Source organism: Cololabis saira, chromosome 6 (assembly GCF_033807715.1).
Source record: "Cololabis saira isolate AMF1-May2022 chromosome 6, fColSai1.1, whole genome shotgun sequence".
NCBI lineage: Eukaryota > Metazoa > Chordata > Actinopteri > Beloniformes > Belonidae > Cololabis > Cololabis saira.
In genome coordinates, this window is record NC_084592.1 from 41,499,053 (window position 1) to 41,523,223 (window position 24,171).

Genomic DNA, 24,171 nt, shown 5'->3' on the forward strand with positions numbered 1-24,171 from the left:
CGTGCGCAAAGCAAAAACAAAAATGCATACATGTACAGGACAAGAGGGGGCAGTAGAAAACAAACAGAAATAACAGTTCAAAACAACGATAATCAATCACTGGCTCTTAAGTTTCTCTATTTTACTTATAAAATAATTATTTAAATGATTTGCACTGTCTTTAGGTTTAGTGAAAAACTTTCCTCCAGTTTCTAAATAAGATGGTGTATACTTAGTATTGCCTTTAATTAAATGACTTAAAGTGCTCCATAATCTTTTACTATCGTGTTTAATTTCATGAATAATATTACCATAGTAGTTTTTTTTCTTTCTCTTATTTAGTTTAGTAACAAAATTTCTTAATTTACAATAAACTTGCCAATCTGACTTAATACACGATGATAAAGCTATCTGTTTTGCCTGATCTCTTTCAATCATGTATTCTTTCAATTATTTGTCCAACCATGGAGAGTTGATGGCTCTAACTGTTTTTTCTCACAGGTGCGTGCTTATCTATAACATTCGTTAAAGTTTCATCAAAAACCTGAAAGGCAGCCTCAGGATCATAAGCAGCAGAATATTCGTTAACCTAGCATTTGCAATATCTCTCACATATTTTTCTTGATCAAAATTTTTAAATAATCTCTTTTTAATTATCTTAAAACCTTCCTTTGGTACTTTTGTTTTCCTAACAATTGCGATTAAATTATGATCAGTGCATACTATAGGCATCGATATAGCTTTCGAACATACGTCTGGAGTGTTCAAATAGAGATGATCAATACATGTCGCCACTTGCTTGCCATTCTTATTAAAGCTAATTCTTGTTGGTTTATCCATTGCTTGAAATAATCCAGAAGCTGCACATGTATCTATTAATTTCCTTCTCATCGGACACGACAAAAACTTCCAGTCTACATTCATATCGGCCATAAAATAGATTTCATCATTAGTACTACAAACAAAATCTAACATATCACACAATTTATCTAAATATTCCTGGTTAGCACTGGGTGGTCTGTAACCACATCCAATAAGTATAGGTTTGAGATGTTTTAAATGCACTTTCAACCAAATAACTTCAATGACAGATTGCATTAGATCATTCCTTATTTTAGCAGGCAGGTGGCTCTGCACATAAATACAGACTCCAGCTCCATAAGCATTTCTATCTTTCCTATAAATATTAAACCCATCTACCATTACTACTTACTACGAAACGATATTCTGAGTTAATGAGAATGAGTTGAATAAAGTTACCAGACTGTTTTGTTTCGCTTTATATGTTTTATCATGCATCTTATGTATAAAAATAGACCTACTCAATGATATTGCGCCTTATAATACGGTGCACCTGATGGTCCGCAAAATACGGTACTTACTTACTTGACTGTTGTCTCTCCTCAGGCATCATGGGTAAAGAGGGCCGGCAGGCGGCCAGAAACAGCGACTACGCCATTCCCAAGTTCAAGCATCTGAAAAAGATGCTGCTGGTTCACGGCCACTACTACTACATCCGGATCGCCGAGCTGGTGCAGTACTTCTTCTACAAGGTACGAGGGACGCCGTTCCTCTGGGTGTCCTCTTCACTGTGCCTCCCAGTCCAACACGGAATTACAAAAAAACAGATTTCTGCAGCGTCTCCGACAGATCCCAGGATCCATGAACATTCCCCCGATCATCGTTGTGGGCGGCCGCTGCAGCGAGCTCGGCCCTGCCGGCTGGTTTTAGTTGATTTCTTTCCTCCTACTTGGCAAGCCGTCCCCCAATCAGCAGGCTTCCAGCGCGCAATCTGCATGAACAGAAACGTGTAGATGGCTGCAATTCTGAATGAATGAATGAATGAATGAATGAATGAATGAATGAATGAATGAATGAATGAATGAACGAACTAATTAATTAATTAATTAATTTTTATTTCGAACATGTATATAAAATGAAAGTAAAAATAATAATAAAAAGATAAACATTTACATCTTCATATTAACATATGTTCGAAAAAAAGGAGTAGGAAGAAGTTTACACTTTTTTTTTTTCTACCCCTTTATAACGCTATGGATTTACATTATTGCTATTATTATATCTATACAGTGTCCATATAAATTTAATCTATATAAATACTCCGTAAACATGCCTATTATTACATAATTATCCATAAAAGTATATAGACAATATACATATTACATAAATATTATATCAATATCTAGAAAATACAACTATTATATACATCTATATAAATATACACTATATAAACGACACCCAATAAATATATATTACATAATTTTAACTATCCCTCTCAACAGATAATATATACTACATAGATATCTAAACATATCTTAAGCAAGTATAATATACCATTTTTCCCTATTTTGTTTCTAACACTCCTAGTTAACGCATTTCCTCTTCCATATACGTGTTTATAAATAATGTTTTGTATTTCTTTTTAAACAGATTTATGATAGTACTTTGTTTCATTTCCTGCTCCAAACTGCAGAAAATTTTAGATTTTCATTTTGAAATTGTATTACTTGTACTTGTCACAAGCTCGTCACCTTCTCCACTCTTGTCGTTGCAGAACGTGTGCTTCATCTTTCCCCAGTTCCTGTACCAGTTCTTCTGCGGGTTCTCCCAGCAGGTAGGTGAAGATAACGTTCACGTTAGTTAGTTGTGGGCGTGGTTTCACGCATCGGAGGCCAACCGATGTAAATCGCTCCCAGAATCTGAACGGCTCGTAGATCCACATCACACTAAACGGATCATCCGGGCGGCTGTACAGACACTGCAGAATTTGGTTGCTTTCCTCCTTCTCTGAGTTGGCAGGCTGAGGGGAGACCACTTTATATATGTTAAAGCAAGAAAAAACTTGTTTTTCATAATAGGTCCCCTTTAAAGTTGAGAAGGCCTCGTCCCCCCGTCACCATGGAAGCATCTTGGATGAGAGGGACGGCTGAAGTCTGTCCTCCTCCAGCGCAGGTTGAGAGACAGAGAGGGAGATCAAAGAAATGTATTTTAAATGTAATTCAAATTGTAATAATGGTCGTCTCAACAGCAGTCAGCGAGGTTACAGACGGTGTTTCAGTTCCAGATGTCAGACTCCATCTGTGTCTCGTTCTCTCCGCAGCCGCTGTACGACACGGCGTACCTGACGCTGTACAACATCAGCTTCACCTCGCTGCCCATCCTCCTGTACAGCCTGGTGGAGCAGCACGTCGCCATGGATACGCTGAAGAGGGACCCCTCCCTGTACAGGTGAGTGTCGCCATGACGACGCGCGTGTTTCTCTTTTTCATTAAAGTTTTTTTTATTTATTCATTAGGCCTGTGTTGAAAAAAAATCGATTTTCCGATTCTAAATCAATTCTCATATTAATTCTTAAAAATCGATTCGTATGTCTAAAGATCGATTTTTTTTTTTTTTACATTACAACTTTTGGTATTTTTTGTTTATGTCCAAAAAAGGAATGTTTTGTTGGACACGAGAATAACTAAACTAAAGTTTTGGTTATAATTGCATACATTGTCTATATTTCATTACTTTATATACTGTCTCGGGGTTACATTTGCATAAAATGCTAAAAATCAACTTCTCAAAAATTAAAAAAAAATGTAACGCAATGTGGGAAAAAATAAAAACGATTTCATACGTCTCTGTTTGCTGCCCTGGATCTGTTTGATAATTCTGCCACACAATGTTTCTGAAAGCAGCCATGAGCCATGTGCTATTTATTTTTGCTATGATGGGAAATTTAAGTTATTTTTGGGTTTTGAGCTCTGTGCCTTTCTTTATTTTGCTATGATAGGATATTTGAGTTTACTGATAATTCATTTAAAAAGTCTTGAGCTTTGCTCTTTTGCATTTGATTTAGATTTAGATGTATTTATTCAGCATAGTATAAAAAACAGAAAGAGTAACATACAAATGTAAAAAGAGATTGGTAATGTGCTAGGCTGAGGCAAAAAGCCCAAGGGGCTTATACGAGGCCTCTACCTATGTGAAATACAGCAAAAAGATTGTACAAAGATTTAAAATATGCAGAATACATGATTGCAGTCTAAAAACAAAAACAAAGCAAATAAACAGCAGGATGAATAGAATACGTGGTATCTACATGATTAAAGAAAAAAATAACAAATCTAGAAATATTATTAGGTAATCTGATCAATTAAATGTGTCCTGAGCTTACGTTTAAAATTATTGAATTATTACCTTACGATTTGCTGTAACCAATGTAAGGTACCAGTAAAAGGGGTAGGTATATATACAGGACTGTCTCAGAAAATTAGAATATTGTGATAAAGTTCTTTATTTTCTGTAATGCAATTAAAAAAACAAAAATGTCATACATTCTGGATTCATTACAAATCAACTGAAATATTGCAAGCCTTTTATTATTTTAATATTGCTGATTATGGCTTACAGTTTAAGATTAAGATTTGTTAAAGGAGCATGAGGCAGGATGGAGGCAGGATTTATGAAAAGAATTCATATACATTTTAAGTTTTCTAGTAATAATGTCAGATGAAGCGTTCCAAACCCAAAAGAATGTTTCCTCTAGTGTATCTCTCCGTTGCCTTGAACAGGCTGTGTGCTGCAAAATGTGCTGCAATTCGGGGCCCGAATTTCCCGCGCTGTCCTGCGGATGTGACGTCACATGACGCTGCATGCACGTTCTCCCCGTTCTCCCGTGCCGGCTTCACTGTTGGCTGCAGTACCCCCAACGGCCGTCGTGGCGAAGGGTGGCGCTAGAGAGTCTCATTTCTTAAAAGGAGCCTCAAGCTCCTTTAAGCTGTAAGCCATAATCTGCAATATTAAAATAACGATGTACGATGCGCGTGTTTGTGTTTTTCCCGCAGGGACGTTTCAAAGAACTCGCTGCTGCGCTGGCCCGTGTTCCTGTACTGGACCTGCCTGGGCGTGTTCGACGCCGTCGTCTTCTTCTTCGGTGCCTATTTCCTGTTCGACAACACCACCTTCACCAGCAACGGCCAGGTGAGTCAGCGCAGGTCCGGAGGTGAAACACGGAGGCGTCGGTCACGTAGGAGCCACCCCCCCCAGGTACTGCTGGAGCCCCCCCTCAACCCCGTAGTTCAGCAGCATCGGACCTCCATCCATACCGACTCGGCCGTAGCATCTTCCTCCGTATCGCTGAGTCAGTTGATCTCGATTGACCTGTTTTTTTTTTGTTTTTTTTGTTTTTATTTTTTTTTTTATTTGTATCTTTTATTTGGAAAAGCCTTGATTTCACAGATGCAGATTTAAATAGCGTCAAAATCACTTCTGGCGCTTTTCCACTAGTACCTACTCCTCATTTGTTTTTGTTTCAGCTAGAGTTCTCATAAATTACCACTTTATTCTCGTAATATTACGACTTTATTCTCGTAATATTACGACTTTATTCTCGTAATATTACGACTTTATTCTCGCAACATTATGACTTTATTCTCGTAATTTTACGACTTTATTCTCATAATATTATGACTTTATCCTCGTAATTTCCCTTAAATAAATAAATCTAAATCTAAAAAATATTCCTTTTTTTTGTCTTAGTTTGGCCCTAATACTCCGTCGTACATCTTAAATATTACATACAGAAAATTACACACAAGGCAGAATCAGTAAAGATCGTGCTGTAGATTATATCAATATATCATATTACAAAACACATTTTGATCCCACTCCTTATTTTTGTCAAGTTAGCAAAAGTCAGACCTAATAGGTTTTATGTACTCGGTCCACTTAGAATCACATCTGGTCAAATTTCTCCTTCTCGATTTTTAGAGAGAATGACAACTTTTCCATGACATATATTCCATATATTATTCCTATCCATTCATCTATAGCGGGGGATTCAGGTTTTAACCACCTCCTTGTAACAGCTTTTTTGCTCGCTGCAAGGAGTATCTGTATGGGCTCAAATTAAAGCCATAAATATTTTGTATCTGTAAATAAAATTTGTACTTGTAGAAATATTTTGTGCATGTGCAAAATAAATTGGTACTTGTCGAGATATTTTGTGCATGTGCAAAATATTTCTACAAGTACAAATATTTTTTGCAAAAGCACAAAATATTTCTACAAGTGCCAATTTTTTCTTCACATGCACAAAATATTTCTACAAGTACCAATTTTTTCTTCACATGCACAAAATATTTCTACAAGTACCAATTTTTTCTGCACATGCACAAAATATTTCTACAAGTACAAATATTTTTTGCAAAAGCACAAAATATTTCTACAAGTAACAATTTCTTCTGCACATGCACAAAATATTTCTACAAGTACAAATATTTTTTGCAAAAGCACAAAATATTTCTACAAGTGCCAATTTTTTCTTCACATGCACAAAATATTTCTACAAGTACCAATTTTTTCTTCACATGCACAAAATATTTCTACAAGTACCAATTTTTTCTGCACGCGCACAAAATATTTCTACAAGTACCAATTTTTTCTGCACATGCACAAAATATTTCTACAAGTACCAATTTATTCTGCACATGCACAAAATATTTCTACAAGTACCAATTTTTTCTTCACATGCACAAAATATTTCTACAAGTACCATTTTTTTCTGCACATGCACAAAATATTTCTACAAGTACAAATATTTTTTGCAAAAGCACAAAATATTTCTACAAGTAACAATTTCTTCTGCACATGCACAAAATATTTCTACAAGTACAAATATTTTTTGCAAAAGCACAAAATATTTCTACAAGTGCCAATTTTTTCTTCACATGCACAAAATATTTCTACAAGTACCAATTTTTTCTTCACATGCACAAAATATTTCTACAAGTACCAATTTTTTCTGCACGCGCACAAAATATTTCTACAAGTACCAATTTTTTCTTCACATGCACAAAATATTTCTACAAGTACCAATTTTTTCTGCACATGCACAAAATATTTCTACAAGTACAAATATTTTTTGCACATGCACAAAATATTTCTACAAGTACAAAGTTTATTTACAGATACAAAATATTTATGGCTTTAATTTGAGCCCATATATCTGCAGCAGTTTCTTATCTTTGTTATTCCACCCCTCGATTGACCTGTTTTTTAAGTTGAAACATCTTGAAGTTCATTTGAATCTGATTCTTTTCTCTTTTCTTCCCCCCTTTTCTCCCCGCTTCCTCGCTCTTTATTTTGCTCCCCCCCTCCTCGTTCCTCCTCCTCCTCCTCTTCTTCTTCTTCTTCTTCAGCTTATGACCACCAACACACAGATGGTAAGCCTGGCTCCCTCCCTGACGGCTCTCTCTCTCTCTGTCATCCCCTTTTAGTTCCCGTTGTACCGCTTCTGCCTTCAGTTCCCCCGTCCCATCCTCCCTCGCCTCACCGCATCCATCTAGTCTCTAATCTCTGTGAACCCTGCACAGTCCCCGCCCCCCTAACACGCCCACCAGTAGAGATGTGAGCCGCTTCCCCGCTTTTGTCTCTGTACCTTGTTTTCCGGTCGGAGATAAATCAACGCTCGTATTTGTGGCAAAACCAACCCGAGATCCAACATCTCTGTTGTTCCGTCTGCTGTGTTTGTGCATCTGTGTGTAGTTTGTGTGTCCTTGTTCTCGTGCCAGACGCCGGTTCCTTTATTCATGTCTCTGTTTGTTGTGAGTTTCAAGTACTAAAATCTCTCCGTCCTTCAAACGGAAGTGTTTGGCATCGACAACCAGCTGTAACCACCATGCAGGTTATCTAATAGAGGGAATGCATTGACGTCACTTCCCCACTTGATCACGCCGCCTTACTCGTACTGAGTGGCAAAACATCAGCAAAAATGGCTGCAACTAGTGGAGAAGACGGGATAATGGGCTTAAATTAGCGTCAGTTGGACTTGACAGTGACCCGTACAGTTACCCCAAGAACCAGTGGTCCATGGACATTAATATTTGGCCACAAATCGAGTTTCCTGATATTTATACAGGACTGTCTCAGAAAATTAGAATATTGTGATAAAGTTCTTTATTTTCTGTAATGCAATTAAAAAAACAAAAATGTCATACATTCTGGATTCATTACAAATCAACTGAAATATTGCAAGCCTTTTATTATTTTAATATTGCTGATTATGGCTTACAGTTTAAGATTAAGATTCCCAGAATATTCTAATTTTTTGAGATAGGATATTTGAGTTTTCTTAAGCTGTAAGCCATGATCAGCAATATTAAAATAATAAAAGGCTTGCAATATTTCAGTTGATTTGTAATGAATCCAGAATGTGTGACATTTTTGTTTTGCTAATTGCATTACAGAAAATCACAATATTCTAATTTTCTGAGACAGTCCTGTACGTACTTAATTTCTACGCCGGGGAAATACACGAAGCAAAGCTTGAAGGCATACAAAAGTATTGACGCTTGGTCCTACTCCAAGACAGGATTTATTGGCGAAATTAAAGTGATGAGGACACCGAACTTTATGATTGGACCATTTAACGTTAGCTACCCAAAAATCCAACATTACCTGATACAAAATGGGAACTGCAAATCCATGTTTCGGTGCCTGGAATCCAGTTGTTTATGCGAATTGCAGTGATCCATTTGTCTCTCTTAAGCTTATTTTTCAGCAGTCTGTAAAACGATAACTCAGATTTCTTGCTAAATCTATGAGTACAGTCGATCGCACAACAGCTCTTTCCCGTTTTAGATGTTTTCCAGTTGCTCAAACTGAAAGTTTACGCTGACACTCAGTCTTTCTGCCACTCAGTCTTTCTGCCACTCAGTCTTTCTGCCACTCAGTCTTTCTGACACTCAGTCTTTCTGACACTCAGTGGGCGAAACCCGCTGTGAAGTCGTATCTGTGACGTCATGCGCATTCCCTCTAATTAGTTTGTCTTGACCTTTTATCCTCTCTCTCGCACCTTTTTTAGGGTTTTAAGCAAGTTTTTAAAAAGATGTGGAAGTTTTTAGTATAAATAGTTGTAGTTTATTGAGTCCAAAACCTCAAGAATGGGCTGCTTTCTAGGCCTGTGTTGAAAAAATCGATTTTCGAATCGAATCAAATCAAATCTTGATAATCGATTCTGAATCTTAAGAATCGGAATCGATTCTTGACATTTGAATGGATCCCCAGCCCTGGTGCTTTCAGATCCTCTCTTAGACGACGAGGGTGTTTGTTCTCCCGGGTGCAGAAATGTTTTCCCTTTTCCGTTTTTTTCCGCAGATGTTTGGGAACTGGACGTTTGGGACTCTGGTCTTCACTGTGCTGGTGTTCACGGTCACGTTTAAGGTGCGTGAGGGCGTTTCCTTCGGGGATGAGGAGGAATCATTTCAATGATGTCATCAGCAACTTGTCTGTTACGTGACATCAGGCGGACGATTCTACATTTGTTTTGTGTTTGCCCATCATCAACTGTATTTTGGAGGAACATGGAAAAATGTATCTGTGATAAAACTGGACAGTCCGTCACAATCACACCCAAAGATATTATCTCCAAATTTGAATGTGATGACAAACCAATATGCTTTATAACAAATCTTATGCTTCTGATGGGTAAATTTCATATTCATAAGATGAAGTTCTTCAAGTCCCGTCCAAACTTTGATATAGTTACAGTGGAATTAAACTTTTATATAAACACTTTAGAGCTAATGCCAAATAAGAAAAGTGAACGAACACTGCTGTACTTTAATAGCTTACTTTCAGTAACTCCAGAATAAGGAGATATTTTGTGCCTTACTTTATTTTAATTTATATTTTTTTCCTATCGTTTTATATTTGTATTATCCAATTGTAAATATCTACACTGAGAAAGATTTTATTTTACATACAAAAAAAAAAAACGTGACATCAGACGTCGTCATCAGAGCTGGGTAGAGTAACCAAAATTTGTACTCAAGTAAAAGTACTGTTACTTCAGAATAATATGACTCAAGTAGAAGTAAAAAGTAGTCATCCAAATAATGACTTGAGTAAAAGTAAAAAAGTACTTAGTGAAAAAACTACTCAAGTACTGAGTAACTGTTGAGTAACGTCTGATTTATTTTTTAACACAACCATTCAAACAGACCAAAGTACAAAATAATCATCTTCAGGCAAATTAAATCAATAAAATCAAATCAATTACAATTAATAAAAAATAAAAAATAGCTTAAATTAAAATAATCTTAAAGTAAATTCAAGAATTTTATTTATTTTATTTAATAAATAATAAAATAAATAAAAAAAAATAACAGAATAAAAAAATAAATTAAGCACAAGTAGCACAAAATTTCCAGCCTTTGTACTTTTCTTTTTTAACCAGCAGAACTAGAACAAGCCCATGAACTCATAGAAACTCTGTGTGTGTTTGAGTCTGTGTAAATGTGACAAAACATGCAAAACCAAACATTTTTCCCAAAGAATCACCAGTGATGTCATGAGATTGACGCGTACGCGGATAAAAGGGATAAAAGAAAAGTAACAGCTCAACGTAGCCTAATGTAGCGGAGGAAGAGAAACAGTTTCTCCTTCACAAATCTACTCAAGTAAAAGTAAAAAGTATAGTGATTCAAAACTACTCCTAAAAGTACATTTCCCAAAACTTACTCAAGTAAATGTAACGGAGTAAATGTAACTCGTTACTACCCACCTCTGGTCGTCATGGACCTTATGGATCGCTGTAACGCTGAAGCGTTTCCTCTCTGTTCCAGCTGGCCTTGGACACGCACCACTGGACCTGGATCAACCACTTCGTCATCTGGGGGTCGCTGCTTTTCTACGTTATTTTCTCCCTCCTCTGGGGCGGCATCATCTGGTAACGCCACGCTTTTACACCACCGAGCATTAGGGCTGGGCGATATATCGAGATTTTAATATATATCGATATATTTTCAAAAGTTTTTTTTTGTTATTTTTTTTTTTATTTTGATATAGCTTATTTTGTGATAAATTTGACTTGAAGGTTTTATTTGAGATTTGCACAAATGTTTTGTTATTTGCACAACTGTCAACCTCAGTGGAAAAGTCTGCCTGTTACTGTCTACATTGTATTAATTGCACAGTGTATTTTAATTTAATTGTTATGCAGGAAAGACATACTTGTTTTATTTTATTCAAGAAGCATTTTTATTCTATATATGCAGGCTGTTTATTTTTATTTAATTTGTTTTATACATTTTGATATTGTGCAGACCTCTGTTAATAAAAGGTACCTGTGTGACATTTGGCATGAGGCTTTGTATTAACCCCTCCTTGAACCGCCACCTTACTGTGGTGGAGGGGTTTGTGTGCCCGAGTGATCCTAGGAGCTATGTTGTCGGGGGCACTTTCGCCCCTGGTAGGGACTCCCATGGCAAACAGGTCCTGGGTGACGGGCCAGACTAAGAGCGGTTCCAAAGCTTGTCATGGTGAAGAAAGATCAAAGGACCGTTACGTCGCCCGGATCGGCGTCACCGGGGCCCCGCCCTGGAGCCAGGCCTGGGGTCGGGGCTCGTAGGCGAGCGCCTGGTGGCCGGGTCTTTGCCACGTGGGACCCGGCCGGGCTCAGCCCGAAACGGCGACGCGGGTCCGCCTTCCAGTAGGCCCACCACCCGCAGGAAGGACCATGGCAGGCCGGTGCATTGTGGGCTGGGTAGCAGTCGTGGCGGGGTGCCTCGACGACCCAATCCCTGGACCAAAACCCTCACAGTGGGGACATGGAATGTCACCTCGCTGGGGGGGAAGGAGCCGGAGCTTGTGCGTGAGGTTGAGAGATACCGGCTAGAGATAGTCGGGCTCACCTCCACACATAGCTTGGGCTCTGGAACCCAGCTCCTTGAAGGGGGCTGGACCCTCCACTACTCTGGAGTTGCCCATGGTGAGAGGCGGCGGGCTGGTGTGGGCTTGGTTATAGCCCCCCAGCTCAGCCGCCATGTGTTGGAGTTCACCCCGGTGAACGAGAGGGTCGCTTCCCTGCGCCTTCGGGTCGGGGATAGGTCTCTCACTGTTGTTTGTGCCTACGGGCCGAACAGCAGTGGGGAGTACCCGGCCTTCTTGGAGTCTCTGGGAGGAGTACTTGATAGTGCTCCAACTGGGGACTCCATTGTTCTACTGGGGGACTTCAACGCTCACGTGGGCAATGACAGTGATACCTGGAGAGGCGTGATTGGGAGGAACGGCCTCCCCGATCTGAACCCGAGTGGTGTTTTGTTGTTGGACTTCTGTGCGAGTCACAGTTTGTCCATCACGAACACCATGTTCAGGCATAAGGGTGTCCATCAGTGCACGTGGCACCAGGACACCCTAGGCCGGAGGTCAATGATCGACTTTGTTGTCGTTTCATCTGACCTTCGGCCGCATGTCTTGGACACTCGGGTGAAGAGAGGGGCTGAGCTGTCAACTGATCACCACCTGGTGGTGAGTTGGATGCGCTGGCGGAGGAGGAGGTTGGACAGACCGGGCAGACCCAAGCGGATTGTGAGGGTCTGTTGGGAACGTCTGGCTGAGCCCTCTGTCAGGGACATCTTCAACTCCCACCTCCGGGAGAGCTTCTCTCGGATCCCGGGGGAGGCGGGGGACATCGAGTCCGAGTGGACCATGTTCTCTGCCTCCATTGTCAACGCGGCGGCTCGAAGCTGCGGACGCAAGGTCTCCGGTGCCTGTCGTGGCGGCAATCCTAGAACCCGGTGGTGGACACCGGAAGTACAGGATGCCGTCAGACTGAAGAAGGAGTCCTACCGGGCTATGTTGGCCGGTGGGACTCCTGACGCAGTAGATAGGTACCGGCAGGCCAAGCGGGCCGCGGCTCGGGCAGTCTTGGAGGCAAAAACTCGGGTCTGGGAGGAGTTCGGGGAGGCCATGGAGGAGGACTTTCGGTCGGGCCTCGAGGAAATTCTGGAGGACCGTTCGGCGCCTCAGAAGGGGGAAGCAGTACTCTGCCGGCACCATTTATGGTGCTGGTGGGGAGCTGTTGACCTCGACTGGGGACATTGTCGGACGGTGGAAGGAATACTTTGAGGATCTCCTTAACCCGACTGACATGCCTTCCACTGAGGAAGCAGAGGGTTGGGGCTCGGAGGCGTGCTCATCTATCACCCAAGCCGAGGTCACCGAGGTGGTTCGTAAGCTCCTCGGTGGCCGGGCACCGGGGGTGGATGAGATTCGCCCTGAGTACCTCAAGTCTCTGGATGTCGTAGGGCTGTCTTGGCTGACACACCTCTGCGACATTGCATGGAGGAAGGGGACAGTACCGCTGGGGTGGCAAACCGGGGTGGTGGTCCCTCTGTTTAAAAAGGGGGACCGGAGAGTGTGTTCCAACTACAGGGGGATCACACTTCTCAGCCTCCCGGGGAAAGTCTACGCCAGGGTACTGGAGAGGAGAATGCCGCCGATAATTGAACCTCGGATTCAGGAGGAACAATGCGGTTTTCGTCCCGGTCGTGGAACACTGGACCAGCTCTATACCCTCCGCAGGGTGCTCGAGGGTTCATGGGAATTTGCCCAACCAGTCTACATGTGTTTTGTGGATCTGGAGAAGGCATTTGACCGTGTCCCTCGTGCCATTCTGTGGGGGGTGCTGAGTGAGTATGGAGTCCGGGGCCCTCTACTAAGGGCTGTCCGGTCTCTGTATGATCGAAGCAGGAGTCTGGTTCGCATTGCCGGCAGTAAGTCAGACTTGTTCCCGGTGCATGTTGGACTCCGGCAGGGCTGCCCTTTGTCACCGGTCCTGTTTATAATTTTTATGGACAGGATTTCTAGGCACAGCCAGGGGCCGGAGGGGATCCGGTTTGGGAACCTCAGGATTTCATCTCTGCTTTTTGCAGATGATGTTGTCCTGTTGGCTTCATCAGACCGGGACCTCCAGCATGTGCTGGGGCGGTTTGCGGCCGAGTGCGACGCGGCAGGGATGAGAATCAGCACCTCCAAGACCGAGGCCATGGTTCTCGACCGGAAAAGGGTGGCATGCCTTCTCCGGGTGGGTGGAGAAGTCCTGCCTCAGGTGGAGGAGTTTAAGTATCTCGGGATCTTGTTCACGAGTGAGGGAACAATGGAGCGTGAGATTGACAGGCGGATCGGTGCAGCGTCCGCAGTAATGCGGTCGATGTACTGGACCGTCGTGGTAAAGAGGGAGCTGAGTCGAAAGGCGAAGCTCTCGATTTACCGGTCAATCTACGCCCCTACCCTCACCTATGGTCATGAACTTTGGGTAGTGACCGAAAGGACAAGATCGCGGATACAAGCGGCCGAGATGAGTTTCCTCCGCAGGGTGGCTGGACGCTCCCTTAGAGATAGGGTGAGGAGTTCGGTCACCCGGGAGGAGCTCGGAGTCGAGCCGCTACTCCTCCACATTGAGAGGAGTCAGCTGAGGTGGCTTGGGCATCTGTACCGGATGCCTCCTGGACGCCTCCCTAGGGAGGTGTTCCAGGCATGTCCCACCGGGAGGAGACCCCGGGGAAGACCCAGGACACGCTGGAGAGACTATGTCTCTCGGCTGGCCTGGGAACGCCTCGGACTCCCCCCGGAAGAGCTGGAGGAAGTGTCCGGGGAGAGGGAAGTCTGGGCATCCCTGCTGAGGCTGCTGCCCCCGCGACCCGGTAACGGAAAAGCGGGAGAAGATGAGTGAGTGAGTGAGTGAGCTTTGTATTAAAACTGACTGTTTTTTTAAGGGTTTGCCTCAGAAAAAAATGAAGCTAACAGAGATGCTATGCTATAATGCTTTGGGGGAAACCCCAATTATGGCACAGAAAAAATATCGATATATATCGAGTATCGCCATCCAGCTAGAAAATATCGAGATATGACTTTTGGTCCATATCGCCCAGCCCTACCGAGCATCCTCACAGTGTACGGGTCCGTGACGGGAATATCCTTCCTGCCCTTTTCTCTCCTCCACCTGTTCCCAGGCCCTTCCTGAACTACCAGAGGATGTACTACGTGTTCATGCAGATGCTGTCCAGCGGTCCGGCCTGGCTCAGCATCATCCTCCTCATCACCATCAGCCTGCTGCCGGACGTCATCAAGAAGGTCCTCTGCAGGGCCCTTTGTCCCACGGCCATCGAGCGAGCGCAGGTAGGACGACCCGACACCAGCTGAGGGACTTTTGTTAGCGTTAACTATCGGCGCTTTTATACCAGTACCTACTCAGTGCGTCTCAACTCGCCTTGCCCTCGTTTCTTTTTAGACACCCAGATGAGAAGTAGGAGGTTGGAGCGAAGCTGCTGTGACGTATTTGATTGTTGATCTAAACGAACAGAGGTGTCAAAAGTATTTACATTCATTACTCAGGTAGAAGTATAGATACTAGAGTTTAAAAATACTCCTGTAGAAGTTGAAGTATCAACTCAAGTTTTTTACTCAAGTAAAAGTATAAAAGTACTGGTTTCAAAACTACTTAAAGTATAAAAGTAAAAGTAATGTAAGGGAGAAAAAAGCCATTAAGGACAAAAGCTATTGAAAATGAATGCATCTTAGTATAATGCAAATATATTAAAGAAGCATATATGTGTACTATTGAGCATTAACATGTGTTTCAGAGAGCAGCAGATATGATGACTAGTTGCCTATAAGTATTGTAATGGTGTAAAAAGTCAAACTTCAGAGACATGTTATCATTTATCCTAACCTTTATTGGAATGTACATCCAAGTTTAGTTGCAGGAATCTGAGGGAACGGATGTAAGAACAAAACTGGACAAGAACATCTGAAACAACCACAACCAAATTCACTCTATCCGGATGGAGCAATTTAACTGGATAGTTTTTTTTTAAAGGCCGAAATGAAGTAGAGTAACGAGGCTGTTTTTAAAATGTAAGGAGTAAAAAGTACAGATAATTGTGTGAAAATGTAAGGAGTAAAAGTAAAAAGTCGTCTGAAAAATAATTACTCCAGTGAAGTATAGATAACCAAAATTTCTACTTAAGTAAGGTAACAAAGTATTTGTACTTCGTTACTTGACACCTCTGCCCGGTCCACACTCCGACCCTCCACCTCACCCATAGCTTTCTTAGTATTAGCAGCGTTGTCGCGCAGAATTACGGCTGTTTGATGCTCAAAATAATGATCAAAATAATAATGATATATCTGATCCCTGTTCGGGACGCAACATCCGATTTCCATCAAGTCTGAAACATTGGCCACGGTTACATGATGTTTTTTAATTCGAAATTAATTATTCCGAATTAAATAATTCCAAATTAAACTATTTTCCTTCGAGCTTACCGTACATGGAAATAATAATTCCGAATTGAGGTTTACATGGAAAACATGTTTGATCGGCTTTATCCAATTCCGCTTAAGGTCTGGGGGTTGGGAAGGTTCTGATTGGATAGGGGGGGGGCCGGAAGTTACGTTTACCGGAAGAAAAACAAACTTAGCCGCTACAACTTTGAAAAGCTCACAATTTTTATGTTTCCTGCTATCTGTTCTTTTAATTATTTCCAGGTCCTCCAAGCTATTTATTAAATAAATGGTCTCTGCTCTTGACCACGGTTTACTGCGTGCTGCCATCTTGAAACTTTGTTTCCAAAACAAGCCCAGTGTGGAATAAAAGCGTCATGGAGACAGACGGACGAGGAAACGAGCAGCGCAGAAAGACCGGAATTAATTTAAAGTGGAATGAGTTTATACATGATCGCAGAATTATTCTATTCAGATTTAAAATTGGAATAAACCAGCCACTTACTTCGGAATTAAGTTTGAGGCCACGTTTACACATAGTGGGTATTTACAAAAACGGATATTTCCCCCTCTGCGATTTGAAAAATATCCTTGTATACACAAACCCAGATAAATACACTGTTAAGGTGCTATGAGCATCCAAACCTGCAGGGGGCAGTGTAACGAGAAGCATAAAGTCATGCTAGCCAATCAGAATCCTGGAAAAAAACATCAACAAATGACACGTGTGAAGCCTGAATAATATGGTTCCTCGTTAAATTGACGGAGTAGCCTACGTACGTTGCACGTCACCGCGTACCCTACGCCGTAGGCTCTGCGTTGGTGTAACGCGGAACCATAAATCAGCCTGGACTGCCAGTTACTTCCAAGACGGAACGAGAGTCTTTCGTTTGGAGTGACAGAGATGTGGAGTTACTTTTAAATGTGACTTTGAATATAAAACAGGTAAAATACAAGAAAATATTGACGGTGGCCAAACAAATTGTAAACACAGGTCTCACACATGACGCTGGTGATGTTTCTGTTGCATAATGTGACGTTCTGAAGCCTAAATGTCCATTTCCCTCCGTTTACAAGCAAACGTGAAAACTGAGTTTTTTTAAATCTCCACTTTGGCCGGAGTTTTCAGAAATGATCGTTTTTGGTGACTTTGAGCTTCGTTTTCGTGTAAACGAACGGCCAAAATGCATAAAAACACCACCGTTTTTGCTCCGTGGAATTCTGAATGGCCATTTTCATTGTAATTTTTTACTCATTTTAAATCCGATTAAATTTTAATTCTGAATTAAAGAGGAATTAAACTTCCCATGTAAACGCACTGAATGTGATCGGGCCCCGATTTCCAATCACGTGATGGGATGGGGACATTCCTCTAACCGCAGCTACCTCGTCTGCTGATCACGTGACCCTAGCAGGGATTGTTTAGACCTGTAGCAGCTCTCGGCCTCGGCCGATCCTCCTCTCACTCCCTGTTCTGTGTGACGTAGCCTCCCGGGAACTGAAGCAAGCTTCAGCATGAATGAGGGGAAATAAATGAGTGAAAGGTCTGACAGATTTCTTCTACCTGTGCTTTCTCTCCTCTTTTCTCCTCTTTTCACTGCACCCTAACGGACCACCGTGACGAACCTCCACACCGTTCCTTCTCCTTCTCCTTCACTCCTCCCATCATCATCTCCTCTCTTCCTGCACCCCCCTGCACTCATCCCCCCCCCCCCCCTCCGGGCTAATGCAGTCCTCCCGCCCGTGCCTTACCGTGGAGCCCTCCACCATCTTCATGCTTTCTCAGTCCTCCAGCAGAATGAGTTTCTGATTGGCCCAGAGAGACGCGAGAGGAGCAGGAAGAGGAGGTGACTCCCTCGTCGCCCTCGTCGTCTCTGTTGTGTGCACGCTTGCATGGCCCGGTCTAAAAACCGACCTAATTGTGACACTAACGAGCCGCCGGTGGCGGCACCGCGGCACATTTGTGAGGCAGGTCACGTTTGCTGTGTTTTATCACGTCGTCTTTTTCATCTGTGTCCTGTCTCGTATGTTTTGCACGCACCCACACCGAACCCTCATCTCTGTCATTTTCTCACTGTGTCGTGTGTTTTGCAGTAATGATGCTCTCATCAGGTTTTCTTACTGGACTGTAAATATCTCTCGTAAAAACTCTAGTATGATGTATAATTGTTGTAATTAAGTATTTGATTCTCAACCTTCAAATAAGTTTTTATCAAGAAAGAAAGAGTTTAAAACGTCCCATATCTCCATCTCCCTCAGCATGAATAATGGATATTATTTAAGGACATTTATTTAGCTACGTGGACCAAGTCCTATTAGAGCAAATATGTTGTTGTTGCTGCAACTTTCACGCAAACGCAGCAACGTAACTGACATTTACAGCAACGTAATGACGTGGCTCCCCTTAGTAAGTAAGTAAGTAAAGTTTATTTACAAGACTGTCTCAGAAAATAAGAATATTGTGATAAAGTTCTTTATTTTCTGTAATGCAATTTAAAAAAAACAAAAATGTCATACATTCTTTATTCATTACAAATCAACTGAAATATTGCAAGCCTTTTATTATTTTAATATTGCTGATTATGGTTTACAGTTTAAGATTAAGATTCCCAGAATATTCTAATTTTTTGAGATAGGATATTTGAGTTTTCTTAAGCTGTAAGCCATGATCAGCAATATTAAAGGTATTGTGACATCATTTTTAACATGCTTTTAACACTATTAAAAGTCTTGGCCAACATCCCTCAAATGTGTCTAAAAGAGTGTAACAAGAAAAACTTCACTCTAGTACTCTTTTCCTGGCTTTTTATTACAGTGTTTTTTTGCCCCGTGAAAAATGCTTCCTTTCCCCCCTTTCCTGTCAATCATTGCTCCGCTCCTCCTCCAAACCTCCTCCTCCTCCAGCCATACGTTCACAGCGGCGTCGGAGAGTTATGCCGCGTTCCATTTGTCCTCGGAAGTGGGGATTTACTAGTTCCCAGTCGGAATTTTCAACTGAAACGCCCCTCGAAGTGGGATTTCCCACTGGGAAAGTGGGAGAAGCTTCACCACCCCCGAGTTACCATTCAAAGATGGCTGCTATTCCCAGTTCCCAGTTCCGATTTCCGAGGTAAATGGAACGCGGCATTAAGCCGAGAGCGACAGGCGAAGCATGCACGGAAAAGCAGGAGGGCGAACCACAGCAAACAATCATAAAAATAAAGGCATGCAAGCAGCACTGTCCCCTTATCTTAAGTCCAGTCAGTGGCCGCGGGTCTTCTTAGCAGTTTTCCTCCGGTGATTAGAACAAAAGAGGCTCTAAACAGCTCCTTGTTAAGCCTCATTTATGGTTCCGCGTTAAATCGACGCAGAGCCTACGCCGTAGGGTTCAGCGTACGGTGCGCGTCTCCGCGTAACCCTACGCCGTAGGCTCTGCGTCGGTGTAACGCGGAACCATAAATCAGCCTTTATGGTGCGCTGGAGAGGAGCGGAGGCAGGGAGCTGGGTGGAGGGGGTGGTGATTTAGCGGATCGTTACGTAACGATCCGCCACCAAACCAGATGAGCCGTTTTTGCACAGTTATGCGGAAAATCCCAGAAAGCACACAATACACTGAATGTTAAAAGTTTGTTGTTTTTTGGGTGTAATTGATGTCAAGACACCCAACAAAACACAAAAAATCAAGAAAAATGTGTTTTTCATGTCACAATCCCTTTAAAATAATAAAAGGCTTGCAATATTTCAGTTGATTTGGAATGAATCCAGAATGTATGATATTTTAGTTTTTGTAATTGCATTACAGAAAATCACAATATTCAAATTTTCTGAGACAGTCCTGTAAATCCTGGGATCCTATCAAACTTGCTTGCAGAGAAAACCAGTTTTATTGGGGCTCTGTGTTTTCTCTGATCATGTGTAGTTTATTTAAAACTCCCTGTGGCTGCCGGCTGAAGTCAGTTCTCAGTCGGTCCAGTCAGAATACAGCTCACGTGATCCGGGTCGTTATCGTACATTTTCCTTTTTTTTCTCTTTTCCTTTTTTTCTCCTTTTTCCTTCATTTTTTCTTTTTTTCTCTTTTTTTCTTCCGTTTTCCTTTCCTTTTTAATCTCAACATTTCGACTTTTTTCTCTAAATTTTGACTTTTTTCTCAACATTGCGATTTTTTTTCTCGACATTTCGACTTTTTTCTCGACATTTTGACCTTTTTCTCAAGATTGTACTTCAACATTAATCTCGACATTTTGACTTTTTTTTTTTTTTTTTTTTTGAAATTTTGACTTTTTTCTCGACATTTCGACTTTTTTCTCGAAATTTTGACTTTTTTCTCAACATTGCGATTTTTTTCTCGAAATTTTGACTTTTTTCTCGACATTTCGACTTTTTTCTCGACATTTTGACCTTTTTCTCAAGATTGTACTTCAACCTTAATCTCGACATTTCAACTTTTTTCTCGACATTTCGACTTTTTTCTCGACATTTTGACTTTTTTCTCGACATTTCAACTTTTTTCTCGAAATTTGACTTATTTCTCAACATTTCAATTTTTTCTCAACATTTCTACTTTTTGCTCAAAGTGCATAATGAAAATAAAAGTCTCCCCCCAGTTATAACTATTATAGAAACATGCAGCATGTGTTTCCTTCATTCTAAGGCTGATACAAGAATTTTCATTTTTTGCGGCTCCAGACATATTTTTTTTTTTGTGTTTTTGGTCCAATACGGCTCTTTCAACATTTTGGGTTGCCGACCCCTGCCATAGCGTCATCTGCAGACGTTAAGGGTGGGGTGGGGGTTGGATTCCCTCCCCTCCCCGCCCTGACAGAACCCGTGAGGGAGGCGGTGGAGCTAAAGCCACTAGGACCTACGACTCCATGACATCAAACAGCCGGCTCAGCGAACCCTAGAGGCTTCCCTCCTCCCGCTCTGAGGCGGGCAGGGGTCACCATGGTAACGGCACAAAGGGAGTGTTGACAGTGGGGTGTCAGTGTCTAAATGCCACGGCCACGAGGCTTCCTGCTCATCTGAGCTGCACGCTGCTGTGGCTCAGTGGGTGCTGGGCAGCGAGATCGGCAGCTATCCCTCCGTCTAACACACTATTAGGATTCATAATATCCAATAAGTGTGGTTGTTTTTAAATGGTTGTGTTTTCCACCGTTTGTTATCCTGAAATCATTGCAGCAACTTAAACAGATGCAGAATCTTAAGGGCTTAAATTGAAGGTGCAAAGGTTTAGTTGTGAAATTAAATAAATCCTGGAGTTAATACAGATGAATTGAGTTTCTAACTAAGGTGTGGCAGGGCTGTTACTAAGGTATCTAATCTAATGATTACACAGACCAAACATCAGTTGTCCAGGCGGTTCGATAAACCGTGGAGTTCATGTGGTGATAAATCGGTAAACTGGCGACATCTGGTGTTTGAAGGTGGTACTGCAAGTTTGTTTTTATGGAGCCAAATCAAGGCCAAAAGTTTTGCTAATTTGAAAATAAAATTTGAACCTGAAAATTCTTTTTTACAGTTTCAATTTTATTTTTTTCAGTATCAGATCTTTTTGAAACTGAAAAAAAAGAAGTGAAACTGAAAAAAAAGAAGTGAAACTGAAAAAAAGATTTGAAACTGAAAAAAAGATCTGATACTGAAAAAAATTAAATCGAAACTGTAAAAAACAATTTTCAGGTTCAAATTTTATTTTCAAATTAGCAAAACTTTTGGCCTTGATTTGGCTCCATATGTTTTCTGTTGTATTCCATGTGCACGTTTACATGTAATGGGAATTTTCAGAAGGTTTCTGTTGCTGATGATGATTATTTATGGTATCTATGGTTTATGGTTGATATATATATATATACATATACATATATATATATATATATATATATATATATATATATATATATATATATATGTATATATATGTATATGTGTATATGTATATTACGGAAGAGTATTAGGCACCATGCAGGAGAAAAAATATTTGAGAAGGGAAGATTTTTTTTTTTATTGTGCACTTCGAGAAAAAAGTCGAAATGTCGAGAATAATGTTGAAATACAATTTCAAGAATAAAGTCGAAATTTCGTGAAAAAAGTCGAAATGTCTCAGCTATCTCAGTAACTAACTAACTTATCTTCATCTATAGGCCTACGAGGCATTTTGTAAAGACAGTTTGTTATAGTCTCAGAATTTACTGTATTCTTGAAATTTCGACTTTTTTCTCAAGATTGTACTTCAACATTATCCTTGACATTTCAACTTTTTTCTCAACATTTCGACTTTTTTTCTCTACATTTTGACTTTTTTCTCGAAGTGCATAATGAAAAAAAAATCTTCCTCCTCTAAAATATATATATATATTTTTTTTTTTTCCTGCCTGGCCCTAATACTCTTCCGTAACATACATATATTACGGAAGAGTATTGGGGACCATGCAGGAGAAAAAATATTTGAGAAGGGAAGATTTATTTTTTATTGTGCACTTCGAGAAAAAGGTCGAAATGTCGAGAATAAAGTTTGAAATACAATTTCAAGAATAAAGTCAAAATTTCGTGAAGAAAGTCGAAATGTCTCAGCTATTCACGCAGCAGCCGTAACTAACTAACTAACTTATCTTCATCTATAGGCCTACGAAGCATTTTGTAAAGACAGTTTGTTATAGTCTCAGGTTTACTTTATTCTTGAAATTTAGACTTTTTTCTCAAGATTGTACTTCAACATTATTCTCAACATTTCAACTTTTTTCTCGACATTTTGACATTTTTTTCTCGAAATTGTACTCCAACATTATCCTTGACATTTCGACTTCTTTTTCGACATTTCGACTTTTTTTCTCGACATTTTGACTTTTTTCTCGAAGTGCATAATAAAAAATAATAACAAAATCTTCCTCTTCTAAAATATTATTTTTATTTTTTTTCCTGCCTGGCCCTAATACTCTTCCGTAACATACAGTGTGTATATATATATATATATATATATATTATATATATATACAGTATTTATATATATATATATATATATATATATATATATATATATATATATATATATATATATATATATATATATGTATACAGTATATATATCTCATGATCACTAAAACTCAAGTCCCAAAACACAGATTAAACCTTCCGAAAATGACGACACTTGTCTGTATGCAGCTCATCTTCAACGTTTGTTCTCCTTCACAAGTTGATTGTTGCTTTTTTCTGTTGTTGATGTTTAGAGTTTTCCACTGATTTCCCCCCCGTGTCCCTGCAGGAAACGGAGAAGCTGCTGCCGGGTCATGTGACCTCGTGGTCCCCGCTGTCCTGTTGTCGCCCCGGCGACGGCGCGGGAGCCGACCCGTCCCACCTCCACCTCGGCGCTGCAGAGACGCGGTCCCTCCGCAGGGCCGATCCTCTTCCGCAGAAGCTCCTGGCCCGCCTGGCGGAGGGCGGGGGGGAAGACCGCTGCCCCGTCAGCGTGGTCCGACTCTCGGGGGCCGGATTCGTGTGCTACGCTCCCGGACCGGAGACCTCGGTCTAGCCGGGGAACAAACAAACAAAAAAGAAGCAGTTTCTGAAACTATGTCTGAAAGAAACAACGAAAACGACCAACGATCAAGGATTTCTGAAACCAAGCAAACATGTTCACACACTTCATTTCACCACGTGCATTTCCTGGGCGACACCTGGGGGGACTTCCTGTCCAGGTGCCCTGACTCCGCCTTCTCACCAGTCTTTGTTTTGGCCCCGCCCCCTTCTCGGCCCATTCAGAGTTCCCACTCGGGAGTAGTCCGGGGACTAAACGGGGGGCCACCTCCCGGACGGGCCCCCTCCTGGTGGGGAACCCACTAGGGATGGGCGGTATGGACTAAAAGATTTATCACAATAATTTCTGGCATTTATCCTGATAACGATAAGAATGACGATAAAAAAAATACCATTTCAACTCCACCTTTTCTTTCTTTCTTTCTTTCTTTCTGGCTCTTTCTTTCTTTCTTTCTTTCTTTTCAATCTTTCTTTCTTTCAGGCTCTTTCTTTCTTTCTTCCTCCCTCCCTCCCTCCCTCCCTCCCTCCCTCCCTCCCTCCCTTCCTTCCTTCCTTCCTTCCTTCCTTCCTTCCTTCCTTCCTTCCTTCCTTCCTTCCTTCCTTCCTTCC

General features: G+C 41.3%; 1 protein-coding gene across 1 annotated transcript in view; it reads left to right on the top strand.

Annotated features, from left to right (window-relative positions):
- LOC133446553 (phospholipid-transporting ATPase IH-like) overlaps positions 1-23,962 on the top strand; it is a 91,812-nt gene extending 67,850 nt beyond the window's left edge. The window contains exons 22-30 of the mRNA XM_061724600.1: positions 1,387-1,532; positions 2,555-2,614; positions 3,101-3,228; positions 4,833-4,968; positions 7,188-7,211; positions 9,145-9,210; positions 10,614-10,717; positions 14,784-14,949; positions 23,291-23,962. Coding sequence (XP_061580584.1) covers positions 1,387-1,532; positions 2,555-2,614; positions 3,101-3,228; positions 4,833-4,968; positions 7,188-7,211; positions 9,145-9,210; positions 10,614-10,717; positions 14,784-14,949; positions 23,291-23,557 — 1,097 coding nt within the window. The 3' untranslated portion in view covers positions 23,558-23,962. The remainder of the gene's footprint in view (positions 1-1,386; positions 1,533-2,554; positions 2,615-3,100; positions 3,229-4,832; positions 4,969-7,187; positions 7,212-9,144; positions 9,211-10,613; positions 10,718-14,783; positions 14,950-23,290) is intronic.
- Positions 23,963-24,171: the final 209 nt, after the last annotated feature.